Source organism: Triticum urartu, chromosome 6A (assembly GCF_056163025.1).
Source record: "Triticum urartu cultivar PI428250 chromosome 6A, HENAU_Tu73, whole genome shotgun sequence".
Taxonomy (NCBI): Eukaryota; Viridiplantae; Streptophyta; class Magnoliopsida; order Poales; family Poaceae; genus Triticum; species Triticum urartu.
This window is the reverse complement of record NC_141878.1, coordinates 99729770-99745455: the sequence shown is the minus strand read 5'-3', so window position 1 is coordinate 99745455 and position 15686 is coordinate 99729770. Positions and strand designations below refer to the sequence as shown.

Genomic DNA, 15686 nt, shown 5'->3' with positions numbered 1-15686 from the left:
ATAACATGGCCGTTAACTTTTGTACACTAAAGGTAATACTCACTGCACATGTTATACACTATTTTTTCATTTTTTTGTATAAATTATTTGTTTTTATACATTTTGTTTATTTCTTTTTTTCAGATATTTTTTTGAGACATTTTTCTTTATTTCTTTTGCAAAGGGAATTGTGTTGTTGGGCCAGAAGGCCTAGCTAAAAGGGCCCGCATGCATAGTCTTCGCGTTGGGGCGTTTCATATAGGATAATCCTACATCAACGGAAAACAACCGACCTTTACGGGCTCTCTTCACACAAATTAGCCCCCCCCCCCCCTACTCCTCTGATTTTCAGGGGTGTGGGCCCCTCCACCCTCCCTAATCCAATCAGTAAAGGCCAACTAAGATCAATCCGCAAACTCTATAAAACCTTACCCGTGACTCTAGCATTACTCATTTGACGTATCGAACGAGATATTGTCCCAGCTTGTTTGACGTATCGAACGAGATATCGTCCTGGCTAGCTGAGTTTTAGCTTCTCTCAACAACAAAAAAAGCTAGCTGAGTTTTAGCAATCCCTTTTTTAAAAGTCTCATCACAAAGCCACGTGTTTAAAACGTGGGATGCGCATACAACCTAATTTGCTACAAAATCACACAAATGCACTTATATAAGCGGTTTGTAAGACCGTTTATGAAAACGAAATAGATACATCAATGCCGAGCGTGTGCAAGCGTGGAACACGACATGCCATGGAATGGAAGGCGCTCATATGGTGCACGATCGATCACTCTACTTGTTCGAGAAGACCAAGTGATTGTTTTTTCGTAGCAGCAGCTTGGGCCTGTTGTGCAGACAAGTGCCACTCCTCCACACCCTTGCGGATGGTGTCGCTGTCCTCGTACTCATCGCGGAAGGTCTCGAGGTTGTCGAGCATGTTGACGAACGACGACACCAGCAGCTCGTAACGCCATTTCTCCACGCCAGGGAAGTCGCAGTACTTGCTCCCGAACTCGTCGATGTACTGCAGAACACAAGGCAACAAACAATGTAAAACACAGTGTAAATCTCTTAATTTGCTATGGCACCGTACGGGCGTCCAATGATCGTGCACGTTGTGTACATAGTTGTCTGTACCGTGGTGTCAAACAAGCTGACGTCGTGGGTGTACTTCTTGGGCGCGCCGGCGACCTCCCTGGCGCAGTAATACTCCTCCACGGACCGCATCATCTCCTCCTCCGGCGGCAGCGTCCTCTTGCCGGACAGCACCTGCGCCACCCATTTCGCCTGAGCCTCGAAGAACCAAGGCGCAAACACCTGCAAAAACCAAATGCATTGTTTGGTTTGGTTTTTTTTTTTGAAAAGGAGGATATATCTTCGATCTCTGCATTTGGGCGATGCACGTATGTGCCGGAAAGATCTAATGCAACGTCGCTAACTTACTCTCGACTGCAGGTTCACGTACCTTTATGGGTATGCCGACAAAGGAGAGCGACGGGGCAAGCGAGGGCGGGAACACGTGCTCAAACAGCGGGCCGACGCGGTTGTCGTCGACGGTGACCGCCCCCTCCGTGTCCAGGAACGGGAAAGAGTAACTGTACCCCGTGCAGTAGATGATGGTGTCGGCGAGCACAGTGAAGCCGTCGCCGAACACGACCCGTCCGTCCTCGCACAGACGCTCCACCTGACCTTGTCGGGTCAATCATTTCGTTTTTCATGCATGTGGAGAACGACATGGCTGGAGCACGAAAAAAAGAAGACTAGTACGTGACGTACGTACGTGCAGCTGTAGATGCAGGCTGGCGCTGTGCTTGGCGATCACCTTGGCGAGGCCCTGGGTGACCTCCTCCATGGACTTGGCGACGAGGTGCACCTCCTTCGCCACCCTGCGCACCTCCATGGCGATGTCCTTGCCGCTCTCGCCGCACCCGACCACCACCACCACCTCGCCGCGGAACGGCTCCGGCTCCCTGTACGAGTGGCTGTGCACCTGCCGCCCCCTCCACGCCTCCATGCCTGGGATGCTCGGCAGTCTCGGCTGCGAGTAGTGGCCGTTGGCCACCACCACGGCGTCGAACACCTCCTCCTTCTCGGCACCATCGCACTTGCCGTTGCCGAGATCGACGGACCTCACCGTCCACTGCCGCGTCGGGCCCGGCGCCGGGGCGACACAGACGACGCTGGTGTTGAGCCTGACGGACTCCATGAGCCCGAACGCGTCACAGAAGTCCTTGAGGTAGAGGTACACCTCGCGGTGGCCCGGGAAGCGGCGGCCGTCGCGGCCGTCCTTGGGCTCGAACTGGAAGTCGGTGAACCCCATGTTCTCCCGCGCGCTGATGAGGCGGAGGGACGCGTACATGCTGCCGTGCACCTTCACCGGCGCCGCCGCGGCGCCGAGCAGTTCGGCGCCGTCGACCCTCGGGTCGTACAGCCACTGCCCGCCCACGTCGCCGCTCTGCTCCAGCACCGTCACGTCGTGGCCCTCCCGCCGCAGCTCGCGGGCCGACGCCAGCCCGGCCATACCCGCCCCGATCACGCATACCTTCTGCCGTTGCAATGGCTTGATCTTGATGTCGTCGGAGACCATGTCGATTTTCGATCGAGACGTTGGCATGTCGTGCGGTGGGGAGGTGATTGAATTATTTGATCTTGTCAAGAACCGAATGGCATCGTCTGCCTCCTTTATTTGTGCGCATTCTCTGTCAGATCAGCCACTCCACCCACTGTGCTGTAGAAAGCTTCGCTGGTGTAGTGGATGCATGAGTGGATGTCATGTCACCCAGTTATTTAAGAAGACAGAACATAGGAGTACCATTAGCTGGTAACCGACACATCAAAATATTTAGCTTAGATGCTCATCAGGTCATCATTGCAAAATAAAAAATATATTTTTTCGACATGCTGTGCTCGTGGAACCCAAACTAACCCAAACTACATGGCGCGACGTAGCTAGTGGAGCTGCTTAACCATTTGGATTTTGCTCATCGCCACATTTTCTATCATTGCTGATACAACTACTCAACTTTGTTGTTTCTCACCATATTAGGCCTCTTTTGATTCATAGGATAGGGTTATCGTAGGAATAGAAATTTTATAGGAAATGAGATGACATGTATCTCAAATTCTATGAGTAGAAATAGAAAATGAGATGTCATTTGGTTGATACCAAAGGAATTTTTTCATTGAGTCTAGGCTTATTTTTATTTTCCTATAAAATATGAAAGATAGGAACCAATCCTATGTAGAAATAGGAATCCATTCCTATGAACCAAAGGGCTCTAATGGAAAAAAAAATCCTATAAAAATCTTATCCTCTAAAATTTCTATTATATTCCTCCAAATCAAAGGAGGTCTTAGAGTAAATAGCATGAAACCACCACTTTCGTGCCATACATTCCTAAAAACACTACAATTAAGAGGCCTAACAAGAAGCTACAACTTTTGGGACGAGACTTGCCTGCTCTCCCTGCATGCACCCATCCGTGCTCCCGCATACGTGGCATGATTTAATTGAAACAAAATAAGGTCCGGCCCCATCCCCTTAAAATCAAGAGGGAGATGATTATATTAGAAAAAAAAAAGAGAAAAAGACAGCCGTAGGATAAAGTGAAAGCACGGATAGAAGCATGGGAAGAAAGCAGGCAAGTCGAATCCCAACTTTTATGCTAATCCGTCGCAAATAACCACGGAGTACCACTTTGCATTAGTTACCGGTTCAACCGAGGATTTTGTGTGTGGGTGGTGTAAGGGATTTCATTCCTCAAGGAATTACAAGATCGTTCTACACAAAATAGGAACATCCGCAGGCCCAGATCGCAGCCACACAGTTGTGCGATCCTCCACACAGCCAAAGGCACCTAAATAGTAATTAAGAGCATCTACAGCCGGACGTGCCAAACTCTTTTCAAATATCCGGGCAGTTATATAGCTGGGGCGGCCTGTCCGATCACCGACCTGTCGTGAAAATCTGGCCCAGACGAGCGTCTCAAATAGATTTTAAATGTCTGGGCTGACCGACACCCCTCATATCCAGTTCAAATAAGGGGCCAATATGAGGGCGTCCAGGCAGACCCGTCACGTCGGACCCAGTCCACTCTGACCCACTCGACCCCATGTATATTCGTCCCCATCCGCTCGCCGGACCAAACCCTAACCACTTCACACTCATCTCACCTCCGCCACCCGCTCATCTCCGGCAATTTTCGGCCGTCTCCGACATGACGGCAGAGGATCCGAGTCCTTCACCTCCAGATCCATCGACCCTGAGCTCATCCCACGCGGCCCCAAGGAGGAGATTCGTTCGGCTTGCGCTCTGCCGCTCCCGGGAGGAGGCTCGTGCCCGGCAGCGCTCAGACTCCTTCTGTCGGGAATCCATTGCGTCCACCCAAATGGCGCATGGATCCGGTGCTAGGTGTGCCATCGCTTCCTCGCCGGAGGCGGTGCGGTCCGTCTGGCGTCCGAACGCGGTGGCGGATCGCAACCCCTTCGTTGACGCGCCGAGCATCGGGGCGCACCATAAGTCTCCTCCACGAGAACATGGCACCGCGTGCCCGCCGTGCGAGGTAGCGGGCGCGGGAGGCGGCGGTAGCCCTCGCGGTGGTGGACGTCGGCGAGGCAGAGTCACATTCTCCGGCGCTCGTTATGGTGCAACAGTTCTGGCGTCGCAACCACATCATAGTGGACGTCACTGGCTCGTCCCAAGATGGATCCAACATCGATCTGACGTCTACGGGCACCCAACGGGTGCCGGGCTCCGACGAGGAAGAGTAGGGCATGGGAGATGGCGACGCCTTGAGTCCTCTGAGCCGGCTCGTGTTCCATGCACTACTCTACCTTGCCGGCGACCAGACCAATAATCTGAGAAGCGCGGCCGGCCGCCGGACATAGCCACTGTAGAATTGAGCGAGCTCCGATTAAATTAGGTTTCATATTAAATGTAATAATATAGATTTGAGGTTTCTAATTTAAGGTGTTCAGTTATAGAATCAAATATTTAAGGTGTAACCGGTCAGTTTCCCTATTGGTGTCCATGTACGACACACCGATGTTCAGCTTTACTCTGCCTTCAAGGTGTGGTAGCCATCGTGCAGTAGTGGTCGTGGTAGTTGGGACATGCACATGAGATATCACCATTTTTCCTGTAGCAAGGTCACCTGCACTAAACTGTTTGATGCATTGAGGTGGCCCCATTTTCTTTTTTGACAAAGTGAATATATATAGTATCGTGAAGATATCAATTACACTCAGTCCATAAATTGCAACAACGAAATGTTCGAAAGACATTATGGATGCGCACAGTGGAAAAACAAAAAGAAGAAGAAAAAAAAACAAAAACATGTCACGCTGTTGTGGCACAAATAGTCAAGTTTGTTTCCTAACGAGTAGTCATTGCTAGGTGGTCCACGAAATTGATTGTAATTTTTGTTACCTATGATATTCTCTATATACTGACATGATTTTAATTATAAATAGATTGGAAGCTCTTTCATAAAAGAAAAAAAAGTTGACCGCAAAGCAAGCTCCGCTCTAATTGTAGTCCAAAATTATCAGGTGTTGTAGTTGAGAGGCAAGATTTATACATTTGCGATGAAGAATAATTTGATAATATAAAACCGAACTTCTTATTAAATAAGCAGTCGGCAGGCTTGGAAGGGAACACATGCTCAATAGTAAACTTGTTTCTAGTCATCCATCATAATTTGATAATTTTAAATAAGCAGTCAGCAGACTTGGAAGGGAACACATGCTTGATAGTAAACTTGTTCCTGGTCATCCACAAGGACCAACAGATAGCGGCGAGGCCCAACCAATACAAGCATTTAGTAACCCCCAACTTGGCCATTCGCGCAAAGGGAACACGTATCCGAACTCAGGATAAAATAGTTTTATCTTAAGTCTTGCATGTAATTTAGATATAACAAAAAAGACAACAATGGATCATCTCTTAGCTTTATTTTCAATAACTAGCTGTTTTAAAAACATGGTGAGACATATTATGCTAAGAGACCATCTCTTGTTAAAAAAAGACAAACCTTTTTTTATGAGTTTCCTTTTCTCCATCTCATCATTTATCTTAAGATAACATCACTGTACATGTCCTTATACTTTTGCGATGATTTTTTTTTTTGACAATATAGAACCGAACTTCTTATTTACACTTTAGAACTTTATTTCCCTGACCGTTTCTTCACTTGTGGTAATATCTTCTGCGATCACTATGAGAACCGTATATAAACTGAGGTTTCGACATAGGCACGAAAATTCGTGGATGCGCCGCGGTTGCTGAAACCGGCTAGCGAAAAGCCCCCATTCGTTCAAGGCAGACAGATAGATATGCAAACGTATGATTTCCAGAAGTGGACGAGATCTCTCCAGCTTGATGAGTCAGACTCTGCATGCGAACCCTATGATGATCGAGATTTTTGACGCCCGACTCTGCATGCGAACCCTACGATCGAGATTTTTGACGCCCGTACGTGCTACCGACAAAATCGTCGGGTGGTCGCGCCGCGGTTGTTGAAAAGGGCAACCAAGGTTGAAATCGGAAACGCTAGGCCAAGACCATCCTTCGCCGTACGGAACCTGGATGGTTATCGAGAGCTAATTGAGACCGGGAAACACAACTCAGCTTCTTGGTCGGACCCGTGAGGAAAGGCTGCGAGTTAAACCAGATAATCATTAGTACATCTGTTGTGAAACCGTGGACAAATAATCTAAGGAAATCTGTTGCTTCCGTCATGCATGGTGCGCGGTAAACAAGATCAAGGAGAAAGTGACACTCAGTGACCGTTCAACGGAGTATAGTTGAGCAGACAAATTTGCAAAATACCCCCTGTGTCAGCTCTCAAAACAGGCTTTCACCCCTGTGTCGCTCTCGCCTGGGGTGACCGGACCCTACATAGTGCCGCCGCCCCATGCCCCCCCCCCCCCTCCACCCGCGCAGCCGACAGCGGCGGGGCTCTCCTCCTCGGAGTGCTTTCTTCTTGTGAGCGGCGATATGTGTCAATCAGTGGCAGCTCGGAGGTCCTTTCATGTCGGCGCGTGCGGAATGGTACGGTGCATTGGTTCGGTTCTGATTCAGGCAGTCCCACCTCATTGTTAAGGAAAACGTTAAGTAGTAGTTGCTCGGTTGGCTAGCGAGTAGGGGATTAATAGGCTAATCGGTAAGTTAATCGGTTATTTAATCAATTCATCAGACGATTTATCAGTTTATCGGCTACACGCGACCCTACAACTAGGAATTAATCGGCAAGTTAACTGGTTAATCGGATGAATTCTTGAACATGGGCCCCATTGTCAGAGGTCCCAGCTCAATGGCCACGGATAAGACATTGCTCGTTGCACATTCGCAAGGCCAGAAGAGGGCCATGGCCATGGTGTGCTTGATGGCGGGTTGTCAACTGGCGCTAGTTGGTTGTGCCCTCTCCTAGTCTAGACAGGACTGGTTGGGGACGCCGGTGTGGGCGACTACGTCACAAGATTAGTTGGGACTCGGTGTCTGATGTCCAGCTAAGCAGTGGAAGGAGGTGCCTTCCTGTTCTTGCTACCATGGCTAGTGAGCTGTAATGATGAAGGCCAGCAAAGACTCAGGATCTTGGATGCTGGGGCGACGGCCCTCGGAAGGAGAGGATGCACGTTTGGCTTATCGACAAGCAGTTGTGGTCTAGAGGCTTCGGTGCTGACAGCTCCCTGGTTTCGGTCTAGAGGCCTTGTGATGGCAGCAAAGCTCCCCCCGCCCCACCACCACACCCCCGTGGTTTGGCCTGGCAAGCTTAGTTTCACGGTGGCACTTGTCAGGGTTGGACCAAAAGCACCACGCTCTGGCACTGGCGACAATGACACTTGAGGGTGTTGCTTTCTTCTTGAGCGCATTGTTGTTGGTCCATTTGTGATGTCATGACCCGAGTGAAAACCCTAGTCCGTCTTCCTAGGCTCAATGGCGGTGGCACTTGGTATCATCACCTTCTTGAGGCATTGTTGTGGAACCCGGTTCCTTTTGGTTGTAGCGGGACAATGTCGTCGGGCATGTGTTGTCCCTTGGATGTAGCATGCTCGACTCTGTGTGGGATGGTCCCGAATTCCCGATCATCTCCTATCATATATGTGTGTCTCCCATGGTCTTGTTCTTTGTCATTGCTATCTCTTTGCAGAAGCGGCACTGTATGGCCTGGAGCGAGCGGCAATATCAATGTCGAGTCGACCCCTTCGGAGATGGCTCGGTGTATTCGGTACTATGGTGTTTGGTGATTTTTCAAGGCGATGCGGTCTGGTCCCTCCCACAGAATGAGCATCGCCGGAAAAATTAAAATAAATTCTGAAAAATACGAGCACCAAGTTTAGGACCTAATATTTGAGGCCAATTTTGCTGCTCGAGATCATGCAGGAATCGTGATCATCCAGAACGAGGAAGTGAATAAACACATGTATAACGAAACTACCAAAGTACAGCGTAGTACATGCATCAGTCTTGTCAGCTCGTTAGGCTGAGGTGAGTGAGTCTACATAAACCTCACCACACACTCTAAATTTCGGTCATGCCTACAGTTGATAACTCACTACGCTATAGCCTATGCTACGTGACGGCGCACTTCTAGTTGACTAGTTCTATGGCGGCGGTAATCTCGCAGTCGAAATCGACTAGGCGAGCCTGTTGCAGGACGGACACCCCGTGAGCGTCGAGCCCTGTGAACCGCCGACGAGGAGAACCGCGCGTGTCTCGGCGAGCTCTCGCCGGAGCCGCGCGTTGTCGTCGCTGAGACGCTCGCACCACTGGCGCAGCAGCTCGCAGTCGAGCTCCGTCTGCTTGAGCTTGGTCCGCGCCCTCCTGTTCTGGAACCACACCTCCACCTGCCTCGGCTTCAACCCAAGCTGCCCCGCAAGATCCTGCTTCTCACCCTGCAATTCAAAAAAATCCGATCAGAATCTTCTTGCATGCAAATTACTTTGCACCTATTGATGAGATCGAGCAGAAGATATGGACGTACATGGGAGAGGACGTTGTGGGCGCGGAAGCTCTTCTCCAGCAGCGCCGCCTGCTCCGCGGTGAGCCGGAGCTTCTTCCTCGCCCGGCCGGCTGAGTCCCCTCCGTCGTCGCCATCGTCGATGTCGCTGCCGCCGTGCACAGCCCTGGCCCTCTTGCCATGCTGCCTTGTACTACCGCCTACTATCCACTTCTCCCCTTTCTTCCTTCCAGTATTTCCCGGCACACGACCCTCTGCCTCTGGCGGTAGCAGAGGGGCCTGCACCGGCGGCGGTTGGCTCCCGGCACCGATCACGAGCGACAGCCTTGTGTCGACGAGCTCCTCCGCCTCCAGCGACTCCCTACTAGCGCTGCTCATGGTGGTCAGGCTAGACATCTCGAACCAAAATCAACTGAATTCGCTCGTGCCGTCGAGAGGGATATGGAGGTATGCCGCCGGCGCCGGGTAGCTAGGTGATGATGGCCAACAGATGGGCTGTGTTCGTGGAGGCTTTATAGGTGGCGTGGCTACGAGACACTGGACACGGTCGCATCCCACGTATGGTTTCGTGTGCGAGTTAATTAAGACATTTAGTGCTGACTACGGGTGATTGATGCTTGGTTTGACTACTGAGGGGAAAATCTTTATTGAGGGATTTGACCGAGCAAAACTAATTAGCCAAGGCTAATAAAACTGGCTCATATTCTTACCCAAGTTCATCAATATAAAGTTTCTGCTAGCTTCCGATCAAAATAGATGGACTTTTCCCGCAAAATAAAATAGATGGACTTTGAAATTTTAGCTTCTAATGTAGTAACGTTTGATAAATAATTTTTGTAAAGGTATATATGTAAACAAAATAATAGATTTTTAATTACCATGCTGGTTATTATTAAGGGACATACTAGCATGCATGCATGGCAGTTTTGCGAAACTGTCAAACTCTGCGTTTAACTTTGTTGGCATTTCTTTCCCCTGCTTGCTCTCACTTTTTATATTATTTATTTGAGATGAAAGAATGCAAGCTGGCGTATCTGGTAGCACGACGTGTAGCATCGAGATTGTATTTAGACAAATTTAACACAAGCTTTCAAAGACAGAAATAATATCATATACTCCCTCCTTTCCCAAATATAAGTATTTTTAGGATTTTAATACAAACTACGATGTATATAGACATATTTTAGAGTGTAAATTTACTCATTTTGTTCTGTATATAGTCCGTAGTGAAATCTTTAAAAAAAACTTATATTTAGGAACGGAGAAAGTAGTATACTATTTCACTATGCAGCAATGCAACACACATGCATGCATGCATGCCACGAGAGCTTAATTTCCTTATGTGTGGTGCTGACCTGTGGTGCGTGCAGGACACTGTGGCATGGCTCGCATGTTCATCCAAGGCAGCCTTGCTTGGCGGCCAACACGTGCGCATTTTACATGGAGAAATATGGCGGTACATGTATGAACGCGGGACTGGTTGCAAGCTCATGGATGGACTAGGTACATGATTGCTGTGCACTCTGGTCATCCAAAACGTCCGCAAACTCGGATGGTCAGATTTGGCCATCATGCTTCATGCATGCACACGTACGCGCAGACTCTTTTCAAACTAATCACCTACTTGTGCAGTAGCCAAGTTAGGATAATTAATTATTAGCACGCAGCAACGGTCATCTCGTCCTGCTGAAAACTGAAAGATGTACCTCCGTTTCTTTTTAATCCGCATATAAGATTTAGTCAAAGTCAAGTCTTGTAGAGTTTGACTAACTTTATATTAAAAAATATAATCATTCACAATATAAAATCAATATTATCAGATGCATTATGAAACATATGTTCATACTATATAGTTTTTGTATTGTAGATGTTCATATTTTTTTATATAAATTTGATCAAACTTTATATAGTTTGACTTTGATCAAATCTTATATGCGGAGTAAAAAGAAACGGAGGGAGTATATCTGAAGCAGTCAAGATCTGTTGATATGACACTTTAGTAGTAAAAAATCAGGATGTACGTGTCACAATCATCGTTCCATATCATTTGCTTGGTCGTGGAGTCGATCGTTTGCGACTTGGTAATCAACAACGTCCTCGTACGAGCGCTTTCAGGCAACCCGGCCGTGCGTGCTCTCACGCACGTTTGCGACTCCTACTTTGGCTAGGTGGCCCATATGTGCGCAGGCGCCGCTGGTCAGCTGCTCTGTCAAACCCCATACGTCTTCTGCTGCAACGTGCACGGCTCGATCATGTCATCCCTGGACTCGATCTGTACTTGGGAAGGGAAAAAACGCAAACGAACAAGTCCAACTATTTATAAGTTGATGACCTTTTTTTTGCGGGGTTATAAGTTGATGACTTGGCTTGTCGTACGTACGGCCTGGCTAAACTAATGGTTGTGATTTTCTCGGGACCATGAGAAAATGCTTTTGTAGCAGAAACCACCTGCTACTGCTAGTTATACTCACACACTCATGACATTTTATTTCCACATGTCTGTGTGCCACTGATGATCCCATAATTTGTATTAGGTTCACTTGCCTCAATTAGACTACCAATACGATAACAAAGTCTCCGTTCTTTTGGCGGCTTAAAAATTAAGCCACCCCCTCCCCAGCTTCTGCTTCTGCCTTCTGCAGGAAGATGCCCCCATCTGTTAGCAACCCTCCACGGGTGGGCCGTGGGCCGGCATGAGAGGGTCGGGCCTAGCATCTAGGCCATGGAGCCAGCGACTACAAATACTTGAAAGGGTGGATCGAGCAGGTCATCCGGTTGGATCACGACTGAAACGGCACGGCGGCTTCCTCTCCCACCTCTGGCTCTCCTCCTCAATCCCCTTGTTCTTGCTTGTTCATGTAATCTAGCTACCCAAATCCTTGTATCTGTAAGTGGTTCGTAAGATCAGTAGAGAGACCCTAACACTTGGTATTCAGAGCCAAAATTTTCCCCACCACCTCCCACCCGATCGAGCAATGGAGCCGGCGACCAAGCAGGACCTGAAGGATCTCCTGAAGGAGTTCCGAAAGAGCATGAAGGAGAGCATCAGGGAGGCTGTCGCGGTCGGGTTCGGCAACTCGAAGCCGGCATTCGAGCAGGCGACCATCTCGACCTCTTCTCAGTTCCTCGCCATGGACGCCTCCGATGACAAGGATCTGGCACCTGCGTGCTCCAGCCCCGAACAGGGCATGTACGCCCTCGACTTCGCCCCAACGACCACCATGGATGCTCTTCCCGAGCTCGACATTGACGCCACGGGCGTTGCTGCACCAACGCCCACAACCTGCTCGACGGATGGCCTCATCCACAGCACCGATGGAGACGATAGGATGGAGGCGTCGAAGGCTGCTTGGGATTTGTCTACGCCCTTCACCGCACGTCCAGGGGACTCACCAACACCAATGAGTGAGCCATCTCTCGGCCTTGCACTCGGTGCGCTGGCGCAGACCAAGTGTTTGGCAGAATGCTCAGGCCAAGTTGATGCGTCCGTCACGGCCAGTGTTATCTTAGCGACTGCTGGCTGCATGCCCACTACCTGTTCGACCGAGTGGGTCACCCATGCTGACAGTCGCATCATCGACTCATCGTCAATAACCCTACCCATTCGGCTCGCAGCTGCAGCGGTGCATCGTTCGTGGGTGCAGACAGTGCCACCGCACCCACCGGACCTGAGGTTATTTTTTTGGTGGGACCATGGGTGTCTAATGAGTGGCTGTGGTGATTTGGAAAGAGTGATTCATCCTAGCCCAAATGAAAGTTTATGCACAAGGCAATGTCAAGAGGTAAAACCCTCGTGTCTGTTTCATGGGATGTCTATTTCTTGGCAATGGTTGGTACACTGGCTAGTCTATGGAGTTGATTTATGTCAAATTCCGTGTCCATCATTTTCAAATGGTGAGCCACCAGATGTGGATTGTTCCAGTGTTGCCAATTGGGACCCCCATATGCCTATTTCTGTTGATGACAAGTTCCCGAAGCATCTGTTTCTAAGTGTTCAAGTGCATGACAGTGGAATGGTTGTAGTTCCCTCTCTGACCTTATACGACTCCTTACTGTACTTGAGGCACCATTCACAATCCATGAAGGGTTTCATCTCATAGATGGCCTCTGGGGCTGGTCACTACATCTGTTCGGACGCGTAAAGAAGATATCCGATGATAAGCGAGATGCCCAATGTAGCTTGGTCTATCTTAAGTTACAGCAACATGGATTGTTTGTTGTACATCTCACTGATGGAAATTCTCTCTGTTCATGCCACTATACTGATGCACTTGCTTTTGAGTGGGGCTACAACCATATTTCTTACAGACAACCTCTAGAGATCTGTTACAAGCGACTGAAATGTAAATGGAGAATACAATCTGGGCTAGTACAGACCACATTCAGCCGAATTGGTGCAGTAACCAGTGGAACAATGGGACTGTTGGTTGTGCAATTACCAGAGTGTATTGATGACCAACTAGCAGAATTGCTGAAGGAAAATTTTAATGAGATGCCAAAGTGCAATGTTACTCCTATATCTTGTGAGAGTGGATGTAAGCTGCATAACACATCATTCTTTATCTGGCGGACAAGTGCTGTCTGCCTTCTTCTCTGTTGCTATGATCAATTTCAATGGAAGCTGGCTCGGTTATGCTATCACCTGTCTAACTGCTGTCCAGTGACACTACTTGGGCTGCCGGTGTTAGCAAACTGTTTGACTCGGAGATATGCAGGTCATAAGAACCAGGTCTACCACATGAAGTTGTCTCATTCTAATCATTGTCAAGAGGGAATAAACTTGCAAGTGGAGCAGATATGGTGTGCAATTACGAGTAATACTATTGATGCTTATCCTTGTGGTGGTGAAGACCATGCACGTGAATCATTGTTCAACCTAGAGCTTGCTGTACATGCGAAGGAGTTCGATGTGCATGGCATAGAAGTTTCCCTATGCAACAAGATCATATTTGTGTTTGAATTTCACTTGCATGTTGTTGCCAGGTGGAGCTCTTACGGTGTAAACTTTGGTGAAATGGAAAACCAAGTGTATGTGCAAACACATTCCATTGGATCGTTGGCCGGGGCACCTCTATAGAAGCAGCAAATGGAGCTGCAATATTATGGAAATTGTGCCATTAACTCTCTTCATCTGCACCGATTGGTGGCAAGGAAGGGGAGAGCAACAGGTTCATTGTTTGATAAATTCTTGGAGGCTTCCATTATGTGCATAAACTGCGAGGACCACTGCCGGGGCTTCCTAAGCTCACTTCTATCTGATTGGCCGAAGTTTGGGAATAGCATCACAGAACTGAAGGAATATCGGGACCAGGGTGGCTTTAGACTGCAATTTTCTTTCAATGTTATGCCCATCTTACAAGGGCACTGGTGCTTTAGAAATGTTAATAGCCTGTTGATTCCTCCTGGTTCGAATGGGAAGTATTATCTCTATGCTCATTACTGGGTGCTCCAAGTTTGCCAAGATAGTTCACATGGACTGATCAAGAAGTCCAGTGCATGGTATTCGTTTATCACAAGGTTCAGCGTCTGGGTGCCGCGCGTGCCAATGATAGCATGGTCAGTATGCATGGCGTTAATTCGGACTAACTTTGAGAGATGGTGGACTACTTGTTTGCAGTGTTTGGAACAACACCAATGGTTATCAATGTTGCCGGCGTGTACATCTCGGATCTGGTTGGTAGCATGGCCCATGGACGGGGTGGAGCTCTGGATTCACTATGGGCACGCAATTTTTCAAGGAGGGAGGATCTTCATGGTCGTCTCCACCTTTGTCGACCACAACTACAACTTCGACGTCATCCTCAACTTGGTTCCCATCAGCCATGATGACTACTTCGGCAATCTGGGCAAGCAAGCTTGCTACTTTGATCGAGTCTACACCCATCTTGGCTACTATCAGGAAGATTACCATGGCGATCCTAGCAAGATCAAGGAACTTCAAGCACCGTGGGATCCTGGCAAGTCAACCTTCCAGTCTTCTTCTGAGCTTCGGCTTGGGGTCAAGCCGAGTTTCAAGGAGGGAGGGGTGTTAGCAACCCTCCACGGGTGGGCCGTGGGCCGGCATGAGAGGGTCGGGCCTAGCATCTAGGCCATGGAGCCAGCGACTACAAATACTTGAAAGGGTGGATCGAGCAGGTCATCCGGTTGGATCACGACTGAAACGGCACGGCGGCTTCCTCTCCCACCTCTAGCTCTCCTCCTCAATCCCCTTGTTCTTGCTTGTTCATGTAATCTAGCTACTCAAATCCTTGTATCTGTAAGTGATTCGTGAGATCAGTAGAGAGACCCTAACACCATCATTCATTGGGGCTTCTAAATTAGTTAGGTCAACTCTAGCCGAAGCCCTAAAAATAAAGGATGATCCGGCTGAGTAAACATTTAATGGAGTAAATTTACTCCATTAAGTTTTTCCCAGACCTACCCGATCCACTAAATGTAACGGAGTAAAAAATTATTAGTATTTCATTATTGGCCACTAAAACATTTTTCATTCCTTTTTTATTTCATTGAACGATATTTTGATACATTGGAGTACATATTCACCAATTCTTCACTACAAGAACAAAACCAAAGAAAACAAGAACCACAATTAGACGCTTTAATAGATATTCAACTTCCATAACTGCTCTTACTAGTTGGATTAAACTTTTCTTTATCTCCTCATTGTTAATTCTCTCTATTTGCTTCTTGAGCTTGCACACTTCTTTCTTCTTCGTTTCCGACGAATTCGATATTGCGTCGTATCTAGTT

The 15686-nt window shown here is 48.4% G+C and overlaps 2 protein-coding genes across 2 annotated transcripts; both read right to left on the bottom strand.

Moving 5' to 3' along the window:
- Positions 1–538: 538 nt before the first annotated feature.
- Positions 539–2735, bottom strand: LOC125513923 (flavin-containing monooxygenase FMO GS-OX-like 8). The gene is made up of 4 exons (XM_048679135.2): positions 1757–2735; positions 1442–1660; positions 1114–1293; positions 539–1000 (listed from the first exon to the last, which is right to left on the bottom strand). The coding sequence occupies exons 1-4, from the start codon at positions 2588–2590 to the stop codon at positions 764–766; spliced, it is 1470 nt and encodes a 489-aa protein (XP_048535092.1). The 5' UTR covers positions 2591–2735; the 3' UTR covers positions 539–763.
- Positions 2736–8365: 5630 nt separating this feature from the next.
- On the bottom strand, positions 8366–9540 carry LOC125516102 (putative homeobox-leucine zipper protein HOX26). Its single transcript, XM_048681580.2, has 2 exons — positions 8961–9540; positions 8366–8871 (listed from the first exon to the last, which is right to left on the bottom strand). Exons 1-2 carry the CDS (start codon positions 9330–9332, stop codon positions 8614–8616), a joined length of 630 nt encoding a protein of 209 aa, XP_048537537.1. The 5' UTR covers positions 9333–9540; the 3' UTR covers positions 8366–8613.
- Positions 9541–15686: the final 6146 nt, after the last annotated feature.

What these genes read in the sequence shown, in the direction of transcription:
- LOC125513923 (XM_048679135.2), bottom strand. Translation starts at nt 2,590, where the DNA reads ATGCCAACGTCTCGATCGAAAATCGACATGGTCTCCGACGACATCAAG. An exon ending in GCCTGCATCTACAGCTGCAC is followed by an intron (nt 1,661 to 1,756) that starts GTACGTACGTCA and finishes CGACAAGGTCAG; the next exon opens with GTGGAGCGTCTGTGCGAGGA. An exon ending in TTGTCGGCATACCCATAAAG is followed by an intron (nt 1,294 to 1,441) that starts GTACGTGAACCT and finishes TGGTTTTTGCAG; the next exon opens with GTGTTTGCGCCTTGGTTCTT.
- LOC125516102 (XM_048681580.2), bottom strand. Translation starts at nt 9,332, where the DNA reads ATGTCTAGCCTGACCACCATGAGCAGCGCTAGTAGGGAGTCGCTGGAG. An exon ending in CCCACAACGTCCTCTCCCAT is followed by an intron (nt 8,872 to 8,960) that starts GTACGTCCATAT and finishes TTTGAATTGCAG; the next exon opens with GGTGAGAAGCAGGATCTTGC.